We start from the raw sequence: 12234 nt of genomic DNA, 5'->3' as shown, positions 1-12234 counted from the left end.
TTTGTTTGTTTTTGTAAGTTCTACTTAACTTCACCTCAATTATTTTTAAATACAGAGAATTTGCTTTCATACTCAACGACAACTACATTTCCCAGCTTTGAGATCAGGTTACTCCTCTGATGTCACTCATCGTGCCGTCCTTTTGCTACTCCGTGGCACCCAATCAAGTTGGAGGTGTGCCTGAAGTACCTAAATGGTTTGAAGGGGCATTTGGATGTCTGTTAGATCACATGTCTATCACACATCCTTGCTCACTGCTTCAAAAAAAAAAGAGTTTCCCTAAGTTCTCACATCCTTCTTATGAAACTCTCAGTTCTGAGGAGGAACCACGAGGCTCAGCCAATGAGTATGGGTGGGTGGGTGCGTGCAGCATCTGAAGGAAATCAGCCGGTTGTTGGAGTGCTCTTATGTACTTCTCTGTCAAATCGCCATCTTGGAAGCACATTATACTGTACATGAAAGCAAAATGTTATAACAAATGTTCTTTTTGAAGGTTTTTCTTGTTTGTTTAAAAAAAAATGGTATTGTGCACACACAGTTCTCTATCTAATGTGCTTTTGTACACATGTTTAGCCTGAAACCATCCTACTGTTTACAGTATTTATCTAATAATGTCCCTTTACCAAGACGTTATGTAACCTGAAACCTGACACTTTTGTGTTTTAGTTCCCAAAAAGCACAAACAAGGGCTGTCATCATCAACAACCTTAACATGAAACCAGAAACACTTCCTCTGGAACATTTTGTGTACAGCTTTTGCACTCACGGTCGGACTAGTAAACAGCTCCCTGGTCTGGTTTCAACCAGTCTACAGAGACCACCCCTGCAGACATGGAAAAAGAAACGGACTCCTGTCAGCACTGCCTCCTCTTTGCACGTTAAATACCACGAATCGTGAATCAGTGCTGTGAAACTGATAATCTCCATCGGACTATAAATAAGGACCATAACACTACAGTCACTTAAAGGTCAGTGGGACAGAGTGCTACGGTACAGCACCTGCTTACTTTTCCACATCAATCACCAATGAACCTGCCATTCCTGAATCCCTGTTTGACAGGAAGCGTCTGAAGATGCTGCACAACGATGCTTAATTTACTCCTCGAGTTTTGTTTTGCTCCTTCTTCACCTGATCTAAATGTTTTTGTGCATGCAAACAGAAGCTTTTCAGAAAAACACAGCAAACGGCTTCACATACCAGAGGTGACTCAGCATTTTACTGACTGCAGAAACCTTTCAGAAAAATATGTTGATTAAAATAAAAATACTTGAATGTATGACTTTCTTCAACTGCAAAATTTTTATTTCTTCTATTTATGTTAACATACGATTTCTACTACTTTAATGATTTCTAAGCAGATAATTTAAACTTCAGATAAGCTTTTACCAATCCCCATTTTTTGCAAGCTGGCATGAAAACCCCTCACATTTTTAATATACTTGGTAAGGCTACGATAGGGGACTGCTCTTCCATTTTAGTCAACCTTTTTTAAATCAGGTCAACCAACTTTCTGTTGGGGTTATCAGACACTCAGGTCAGGAACTAAGAAGAATTTCGGATGTGGATGTGACATCATCTTCACATTGAGGGTTCTGCTGTTTTTTTTTTTTTTTCTTTTTTAGAAGACACCCATACTACACTTTTTACACGTTTTACAGTTTACCTCTCCTGGGTTCAAAAATAGTGTTTTTGAATCTAGTCCATGAATGTCTGGTCCCTCTTCTCATCAGGATGACCTGCTTTTTACAAACCTGATGGTGCTGGTTAACCAGAGGAAATTTGATCAGCATGACTTGTGATTAATGTATGTTGTAATTGAACAGCTGCAGTTGTTATTAAAAAATTGTTTAATATGGGTCAATGACAAACACTTTTACATAATGTAATATGATGCTAACTGATGTTTCAACCCCCACGACTTTGTTTTTTGTTTTTTTGTTTCTTTTAGATTTACAAATTGTCACTCATATTTATCGTATAAATTTAAGGGTTTCCTGTTAAATGTAATATCTTCATTATAATGTTTTTTTGCAAACACAGATAAAAAAAATCTATTGAAACAGTTTTTTGGCTTATTGAGTTCTTAGCTGTTTTCTGCACCTTTATGTTGCATTCTGTTCAAGACAAGGTTTGTTCAAAGAGAAGAAATACAATTTTACTAGAGGTGTAATGATTCACTTTAACAATGATTCAATTCATATCATAATTTGTGGTTGCCGATAAGATTTATAGTTGACATGGGTTCATTTTGAACAACCCGATTCACAGGTCCAAAATCAATCCAACACATTCAACCAGTGGGACTCAGAACATGACACCACACTGTATTGTCACATTTCTTTGCAAAATTCAAATAATTTCCACATATTCAACTGCAATGATGGCTTGATCATTATTTGCAGCCGTCATATGTTTGTTGTCTGCTGTGATGGCACTTGGTCATTTTTACATTTTAGTAATATAAACCCACTGTGTCTCAATGCAAATGTTGTATTCCAATATTGATTTTAATCAATGTATTTCAATTTGAACCAATGTTATGATAGTGTGGGTCGATTTAATTCAAATCCATTAACAACTTGCGTCAGACAGCTTAATCTGGTTGGACTTTAGGAATATAAATTGATTAATTAATTAAGATTAATAACTGTTACACCCCTTAATAATATCATCTTAGAAAGGGGCAAGAGAAAAAAAAGGACCAAAATTAAATTTTTGTGGTTCAAAAAAATTGTAAATCAAGTAAAAATGTTTATAAAGGTTGTATTAGTTTATTTATTTATTTATTTGGAATAAGAGAAGCAAAATAGCTATATTTTAAAAAGCATGACTGGTACATCACAGAACGGTAATGGGAGTGACTAGAGTTTAACATTATCAGTGTAGGGTAAAGTGGAGGAATCAGAAGAGAAACGAACTTTTTCAGTATAATAAACAACAAATAGCTGTTTTTCTTTTTCTTTTTAATAATTCAGAAAATTTAGTATTTTATGAGGCACAGAAAGGGATTCGATGGCTATTACCTATTTTATTCCTTGGATTAAAGACCTGATTTGAAGTCTGTTAGATATTTGACCGCTAGATGGCAGCACATTAAACACGTGACGAGAAAACCACCACCAAAGAAAAAGGAAACGGAAAAATACAGAGAAGAAGAATCGTAGCCGTAAGCCAGTTATACTCTCAACGATTTATTAAATGTTTGGTTAACGTCCAAACAAGTGTAAAAAACTATCTTATGCAGCAAAAGAAAAGGAAGGCTATAGTCGACATCTCCTGACAGAGAGGCGCTCTTTCCTCACGGCATGGAGAAACAGCTGCATTTAAACCTGCTGGCCTCCAGACCTCCAATGGCTGGCGGATTTCAATCTGGCTCTAAAATGAAGATGGGGTGAGTATGTTAATGTCTTAACCGTTTTATGAAAGTGTTATAGGTTTTAATAATATTTTTCGCGTGTTGTCAAAGCCATATTTTGAACACGACTGAATAGCGTGTCGGAAAACGGCTCAGCTGAACGAAAAGCATTAGCTAGCACTAGCCTAGCTACCGCGAAGGTAAAGTAGACACGACCCGCCTCCCGCAGCTGCTGCAGTGATTTTTACTCTTCGTACGACTCATTTGAGTTAATAAAAGTCTAAGTGATACTGTGTAGAGCTTATATTTTACATATTTAAAAAACTGCGTCAGAAGTTGTGTTTGGGTGGAGGGTTCTCCATTACCCCATCAAAACGAAAGATAAACAAACACTTCTTATATAACCCATTGAAGTGTTCTAATTAGATTCAAACCAATAGTGTCATTACATTCTTATAAGGATGATGATTTTATTTACTTTATTAAAGTGGTTCGTGATCTGCACATAGTCGTGACTGTAGGGTGGACAGCTGTCAGTCACCATCATAGTAACAATAATATGGAGTCAAACTGCAGTTTTGAGGCATATAGTATGTTTAATCTTATGTACATAAGGATTTTCGCTCATTTTTTAATGTATATTTATATATATATTATAGACCTGGCCGGAAGAGAGATTTTACCCCACTGCTTTGGAGTCAGTACTTTGAAACCATGGAGGACGTTGAAGTGGAAAATGAAAATGGCAAAGATATATCCTTCCCAACATCTGTGCTTCACAAGAGAAATATCTTGGTGTTTTGTTTGATGTAAATCATGGAATTTTGATTCAAATGCCTTATTTTTTTGTCTAGATTTTTGTTTTGTGTCTTAGACATCCTAATCTACAGTGCTCTCAGCTTTACGTCGTGTTTTCTTGACCACGCAACACATTTTCAGAATTTACTGCAGCGGCTCGCTTGGTCCTGTGCTGTTGCTGCTCCATGGAGGAGGCCATTCTGCCCTTTCTTGGGCAGTGTTCACAGTGGGTATCATTACTACTCTTTAATACTGGAGGTTCTGCATAACCCCCTATTCTTAAAGGCCCACTCCAATCATCTTTTGATCCCTTTTTTAAGCATTCATAATGGTGTTTTAATTATGATTATGCTGTTTTTAGGCAAAACCAAAAAGTGTAGTTTTCTAGGACATAGCTTCTGCAGAGTGGCAGGAATTCATTAGAAGTTCACCTGTGAGTGCAACAAAAAGAGCGAGCATTATTGAAGCCATCCAGCCGTACAGTTAAGGGCAAGATGTCACAGCTGCTGGCTTTTTCCGACAGAATTTTTTTTGTTTACTCTTGATTTTAAGCTTAATTTGCTTTATATATGTCCCCCATCATGAGAAAATGTCTACAAAACCATGTTAAAAACACCAAAAGCAATATTTTTATTGGAGAGGATCTTTAAGCATGGAAAGTTAATCTCACACCAACACGAGTAATACTGGCAATATTTGTGTTGTAAGACTGCCCAGAATGTCGACTGAAAGGACTTCTGTGTGTGTCTCTACAGTCTGTCATAACCAACAGGATTACCTGCAGGGTGGTAGCCATGGACCTCCGAGCTCATGGTAAGAAAAATACTTTGTAGGTTTTGGAACAAAAATATTTTTCCCTTTTTAAAAATTGTAAAATATTTTATGTAGAACTTACTTTTTTCTGAAGTCAAGATAGTCACTTCTGCAGATTTAAATGCTATTTATGTGTATGCAAGAGGAGAAAAGAAAAAAAAGAACATAAAAATATGAACTTAATCCAGTGTGGGTTCTTAGGCAAGACCCTACACTTTACTGCCTACACATGTAGTCAAAAGGGAGGCCTGACTCTGGGTATCCCTGTGCCGGTCCCCAGCCCGGATAAAATACAGGGTTGTGTCAGGAAGGGCATCCGGCGTAAAAGTCTCTGCCAAACCAAGTGTGTGGATCGGTGAAAGCTGATGTGGAGACCCCTGACGGGATATACCCAAAGGTGAACAACACAGCTAATTGCAGGGTGTGAAAGTTTAACAGCTAAACTTGTTGTAAAGGTGGAATTTTAACAGGGTACAATACTGGAAAACACTGAGCTCCTGAGAATGATCCATTCATTCAACAATGTTTGTAGAGTTTTCCCAAATGACGGACATATTAAGGACTTTTTTTTCTTATTTATACTCTAGAGTCAATAAAAGTGATAGAAAGACCTGATTTTTTTTTTTGTTATTTACACAGGTGGTTTATTAGTTCTTGCAATGTATAGCATGGACAACATTTTTATTTTCTACCAAAAAGGATAGAAGAAGTTTTCCAATTACAACAACAATTACAATTACTTAAAAAAAAAGAGAAAACTAATCTGAGATTGTCAAGGTAAGATAAGAAAGCTTGGGAATACTTTCAATTTAAAATGTAATAATCATAACAAACAACTAGTAGTCTTCAAAAAGACCAACTCTAGGAGCCTTGAATTTAATTGTAGTTTATATTAAGTTGAATGAATATTGTTTTTTGATTTTAGTATCTTTTGCGGTCATATTGAGCAGGTAATCACCTGGTGGATCACATGTTTGTGGGCGGAGACATATTTTTTGTGATTATAACTCAACTTTGCACCTGTATGTTATATGGAAGAGGGTGAGCTGGGTTGCCACATTTTTTGTTGAATGCTTTTTTTTGTCGCTCTTTGCCCATTTTTGTCCCTTTTTCTTTTTCTTACAATAAGCCATTCATCCTATGTTGATTCAGTTACATTTTGGTGATTAGTAAAAGGTTCAAAGCACGACCCAATTCATGTCCCTTTGCTTAGCGCGTCACACAATAGCTGGGGCCAGCGTCAGTCTCTCAGCGACTTTTGATTTTTTTGAAGTAGTCGCTACACCAACATTTCTGATTCTTTGCAAAGCATCGTTGGAGTTTCAACCTATTTTTCTATGTTAAACAAATACATTTGTAAATACATTTAAAACATATTATTGGTATTTTGTTTGGTTAACTTAATGAGAAATTCTGAAATTTGTTTCTCTCATAAATTGCAGGGGACACCAAAGTGAAAAATCCAGAAGACTTGTCGGCAGACACCATGGCAAAGTAAGACAGGGTGTTATAATATAATATATATATATATATATATTTTAAGTGGTTTTATAGTTAGCTTGTTATCAATTTACAGTCACCTCCAAATGTTGAACACATTAATTTATGTAATGGTTCCAGATTATTATAATGAATATCGCTCTGTTGTGTTTTTAAATAGTAGACAGGTTTGTTTGTTTGTTTATTATTTCTTTTGTTGTAAGGGATGTCGGTAAAGTGGTGGAGGTGCTCTACGGGGAGAATCCCCCTCCAATCCTGATTATTGGACACAGCATGGGTGGAGCCATCGCGGTCCACACAGCCGTTGCCAATCATGTACCATCACTGCTGGGTCTCTGTGTCATTGATGTTGTGGAAGGTAAAGTTTATGAACTCCCTAACATTTTGGGGAGTACTTATTACTGTTTTAAATAATAAAAAGATTGTAGAACACCAATGAAAAGTTGGATGACTCTGGACATTTAATGACCAATATTAATATTTTCAATTCTATCAGGCACGGCAATGGATGCTTTGAACAGTATGCAGAACTTCCTCAGAAGTCGGCCAAAGACTTTTAAATCTCTGGAGAATGCCATCGAGTGGAGGTAAAAAGGATACAACTGTTCAGGCAGTGAAGGGCATATTTTGAATTTAAAGTTTAAAATCTCGTTTGAAACTGGCATTAAAAGCCTGTGCTAGATAAAAACAACTGCATCCAGATTTAAGCGTAAAATATGGTGACTTAAAAATCTTTAACAAATAAAGCCTGTTTTTTGTTGGTGAAAACATTGTAACATTTTGATTCCATTTTGATTTTTTTTTTTATTTGACATCTAATCTATATAACATTTAAGGATTAGAACATGTTTTGGATACATTCTTTTTTATAATCAGTATTAAAGCGGTTTTAAATGCAATGAAAGAAAATAAGCTTTAAAAAAAAAAGATCTTATTTTTCTATAATTTATCCATAAACTACATTGAAACAAAAAATTTGAATCTTATCTGTTATTTAAAATAATTGAGATTCTAGTTTCACTCCCGCATATATCAGAACAAGCAGCATCAATGCACTTCTTATTTAAATTATTTTTTATGAAAGAAAGAATTTTACTGCACTGTCTTTGACGAGTGTCCTTCAAATGAAGACTTTATTTATTATTTAAAGCAGTCAGCTGAAATTTTCATTACTTACTGTCAAATGCATCGGTTTATTAGTAGAACAACGACACAATAAATGTTAGTTTTAAGACGTAGTTAATAATAACAGTAACCAATAATATAGTTTTCAATAGATTATTCAGTCATATATATATATATATATATGTATATCACTAATAGACATGCGCTATTAGATGAGAAATTACATTTGATTTCTTAAAGTTAGACTTTAAACTCATTGACTCCACCTATGCATTGCCTAACTGATGTGTGTCTTCTGCTATCAGTGTGAAGAGTGGTCAGATCCGGAACATAGAGTCAGCTCGAGTGTCAATGGGAGGCCAAGTGAAGAAGTATGTCTGTTCTAGTTTAGACTTTTTGTGAACTGAAAGTTTCACCAAGTGGTTAAGTTGATTTTTTTTTTTTTTTGCCTGTTGTCCTTCCCAGATGTGAGGAGTCATCTAGCAGTCCAAGCTTCTCAAATAGCGCCGGTGAAGGCATTATAGAGGAAGAGGAGGATGAAGAGGTGGAGGAACAATCCAGCAAGAAAAAAATGAAAGAAGATGACCAGGAGGTTCAGTCTCTGACAGCCGTATTTCTATGACCTTTTTCCCTGGCAGGAAAATAAAACGTGAATTTGTTTATCATATAGGTGAAAAAGGAGAGTGTCTTTACTTGGCGTGTGGAGCTTTCAAAGACAGAAAAATATTGGGACGGCTGGTTCAGGGGTCTCTCTGCTCTCTTCCTCAGCTGCCCTGGGCCTAAACTACTGCTGCTTGCAGGTTTGATCCATTTATCAATGAATGCTGTTAGTTTCCTTTTTTATGTCAAAGCTAACTTTCTGCATGTGTTCACTACAATGCTTCCTCTTATGCAGGAGTGGACAGGCTTGACAAAGACCTCACTATTGGACAAATGCAAGGTAAGTAAAGACCATGTTTCTAGTTTTTTCATCATACTAGTAAAAGTCTCATAGACTGTTCTGAATCTGGTCCTCAGGGAAGTTTCAGATGCAGGTCCTCCCTCAGTGTGGTCATGCAGTTCACGAGGATGCACCTGAAAAAGTAAATTTAAATAAAATATCCAATACAACTTTTGCCATGAATGTAGTCCCTATTCAATTGTTTCTGAATGAATTTCTTGATCCTTGTTTTTTGTCAACTAGGTAGCGGATGCTCTGGCAACATTTATGGTTCGACACAAATTTACTGAGTTTAAGGAAGGATACATGTGGTAAGAGGATTTCTTCTAGAAGAAAATTGTTAATTGGGCTCATTTAGCATTGGATTATATATATATATATATATATATATGGTTTATAATGAATTATTGGTAATATTGTTTTAAGAAATAATGTTTTTATGTATTTATTTTCCTTTCATTACCAAAAGCTATGGAGCTTGTGGATACATTTCTATCAGCCAATTTGAAACCTGCACTAGTTTTCCCTCAGTTCTGTTTGCTCAAACAAAATATTAAACATAATGACAAGTGAAGGTGCATTTATTTTTTTCAAAACAATTAACTTTTTCTTTCTGTTGTACCATCTAAATTAAAAAAACGTGGAAACAAAATATCACAGACCTTCTATGTCCTGAAGAAAAGGATCCAATCTAGGATATCTGCTGTGAAAAATTAAACCAAGAAACTCTTTTTTTTTTTTTTTTAATCTGGGATTCTTTCTGTAAGCATCTGAAATGTTACCGGATGTTTCACAGATCAATCCAGAATCCCAGGAATATTTTAAGTGTCTTTTCATAGTTTGCTGATCTAGTTCAGGGGTCTGCAACCTTTAACTGTAAAAGAGCCATTTTAGGCCTGTTTTCTACTGATTAAAACCTAGATAGAGACAGTCTTATTTTGCCCTTTAAGAATGTAGTACCGCTTTGCATTTATCACATTATTTTTTAAATATATATATGAATTATAGTTCTTTTTTGGCATGAAAAAAAATTGAAATTTATAGGGAAATTAGCATTTTCTCAAAATGTAAAATTGTTTTTGACTTCTGACAGAATCTAGGATGATTTCCTCTCAAAATAAGATATCCTTTGCACATCCCAGTGTAGCTCGGGGCGGCTACTAACCAATGTTGTACAGCATAAGAAAATATAATATGTTCTTTAAACTCAGAGAAGATCAGACTTTTTGTCAAAGTTTTCCGTAGTATTTGAAATCTGAAGCTTGGAGCTAACAAGGCCTCTTCAAGTCAGCAGCGATGTAAAAGTCTTGACATAGTTTATCTTCTTGGTGCTCCTCAGACATAAATTTATAGGCTTAACTAATATAATTTAAATAAATGCAAATTTAGTAACTCTTACTTAAAAAAAAAAATACTATTTTAATTTTCTTTAGCCAGAGACGCACTATGGAGGGTTAAACGGAGCCTTAAGTTGCAGGCTCCTGATCTAACTGTTGGGGATCAATTTTATTGTGTTTTTATTTTTTTAATTTTTGGAAATATATTTTGTTTGAAATTTCCTATTTTCATATTTTATATCTTTTTTTTGTTACAGCTAAATTTCTCTCCAAACATCCAGCAACTGTGGAAAGCCTGTTTGAAGATTCATTGACGTTATTGTCCAATTTAACTGCAAATAAAAAAATTATTATTATTATTATTACTGTTGTTAAGTTGCTTACATGCATAGATAATTTTGCCTTTCAGCTTTGCCTTTTTTTATTTAAATATTGTGAACTGAATAAATTGTATTGTTTTTGTTTCCTTTTTTCCTGAAGAGTATTGCTTTTCTTGTTTGAAGGTTTCTTTTCAGGGATTGCATCACTGGTAACGTGTGTATGTGGGGTTTGAACTGAATTAAAGATGGATGCTGCAACACTGTCACTATGTTTTTGTATTGGATATGTTTAAATTATCATTTCAAGTGGAGCCTTCTTACATTAAGTTGGTGCTCAACAAATAAATGAATGCAGTTTGAAAATTTCTCAAAATAAAAGTTTTGTGTTCTATCATTTGAGCTACCTTTTAATTTTGCTTCCACATATTGAGTAATGTTTAACACTTACAGATGACCTGAAGTCGAGGCAGATTGAAGCTGTTCTTGCAACATATGGTAACTCAGCATCTTACCATCTGACCTTCTGCTGAATTTTTCTGTGATAGTCCATCTCAATGTCTAAAACACATTATTATTATTAATGAATGAGGTTTAACAGTAGAGACTATTAAACCCCATGAATTTCACATTATCTGATGTTAACGTAGTTCTGCAAATAAGTACATTTAGTTTGGAATGAATAATTAATTTTAATGTTCTTAAATAAAATCAGTTGTATTACAAAATGTTCTTCAAAAATAATGATTTGTATGTTTTCAAGTATTACAAAAATGTCCTTGAGTTCCAGATGAACTCCTGGAAACAAAAACAGGTTTAATTACCCCTCAGTGGACCAGCGCAGGGCTTTACAAACATCTGAATTATTTATGAATCGTAATGATCTGTCTCTGAAGATCCAATGACTGATTTTTTTTCTGGGTACATTGTAGGCCTTCTTTCTGTGGCAGGAAAATGTATATTTGTTATTATAAAATATTTTCTTTAAACAACCTGAAATATGAAAAAAAATTATCACTAGAAGGATAAAAATGTTATTTCTGTGAAGATTTAATTTTCTATTCTTAACTCTATTGGCTAATGCAACACTCCTTACATGGTACATACTGAACACAATACTTGTGTGTGAACTACAGCAGATCATTTCACGATTTAAAATAAATCCTCAGTTTATTTTTTTTAGTTTTAATATTTAGTTTTACTCCTAATTCCAGTCAAAAGTAGGAGTCAACCACTGTACAAGAAAAAGGAACTGTCCAGTGCAGAAATTCCACATATCGCAATAATCCTGTTTCACACTTTTTTATTTTTTTAAATTTAATTTACTCAACTTGCATTTTTGTCCAGAATGATGTACACTGAAAAACCATAAACAAGAAAAAAACATTTCTTGTTTTTAATCGTTAAATTTCATTCGTTTTTTTCTTTAATTTCTTTAACACTGTTTGCAAAATGTATGAATGAGCTGTCTGGATTTAAAGACAACATTTAGATTGTTATTATTTTTGATGCGTCAGATCATTGCGTCAAATTTTACTAACTGGGGAAAGCTTTCATTTTTGCTGTTCACTATATTTTAAGCCTAACACAATTGCTGGTAATGGCCTTTAAAACAGAAATTGTGTCACAACCAGAAATCTACCCCCTCAGTAATTAAAGGTTTATATTTTATAATAGTTTTGGTATACATAACAATTAGAGGACATAGAAAACAATTTAAAATTGTTAGGATTTTTTTTTTACTCTGTGTGATGGCAATAAATAAGTATTGACCCCCAAGAAATATTTATTGAAGTTCTTGGTGGAGAAACACCTTTGTTGGCTTGCAAAATATAACATCTTTCTTTTAGTTTGTATCTATATTCCAAAAGAAAGTCAATTTTGTGACCATAAAGTGTTTTGTTTTATGCCCCATATGTGTATAGTCTGTACCCTTAGTCATGCTGACAGACTAATGAGGAAGGAGGTTATCATCTCAGATTTAATCGACCATTAGTCACTCTCAAGTGTCAAAGCCAACATATCTTTTTGGCAGAAAATTTTTATCA

General features: G+C 34.5%; 1 protein-coding gene across 1 annotated transcript; it reads left to right on the top strand.

The window, feature by feature from the left end:
- The first annotated feature begins 3106 nt into the window (after window positions 1–3106).
- ppme1 (protein phosphatase methylesterase 1) lies at window positions 3107–10455 on the top strand. Its single transcript, XM_024266430.2, has 14 exons — window positions 3107–3392; window positions 4016–4109; window positions 4288–4380; window positions 4910–4967; window positions 6410–6461; window positions 6671–6825; window positions 6964–7054; window positions 7898–7963; window positions 8058–8184; window positions 8263–8392; window positions 8488–8532; window positions 8610–8674; window positions 8776–8843; window positions 10127–10455. The coding sequence occupies exons 1-14, from the start codon at window positions 3307–3309 to the stop codon at window positions 10128–10130; spliced, it is 1134 nt and encodes a 377-aa protein (XP_024122198.1). The 5' UTR covers window positions 3107–3306; the 3' UTR covers window positions 10131–10455.
- The last annotated feature ends 1779 nt before the right edge of the window (window positions 10456–12234 follow it).

This window comes from Oryzias melastigma, linkage group LG14 (assembly GCF_002922805.2).
Source record: "Oryzias melastigma strain HK-1 linkage group LG14, ASM292280v2, whole genome shotgun sequence".
NCBI lineage: Eukaryota > Metazoa > Chordata > Actinopteri > Beloniformes > Adrianichthyidae > Oryzias > Oryzias melastigma.
Note: the sequence above shows the minus strand (reverse complement) of the source record. Positions and strands in the feature narration are given on the sequence as shown.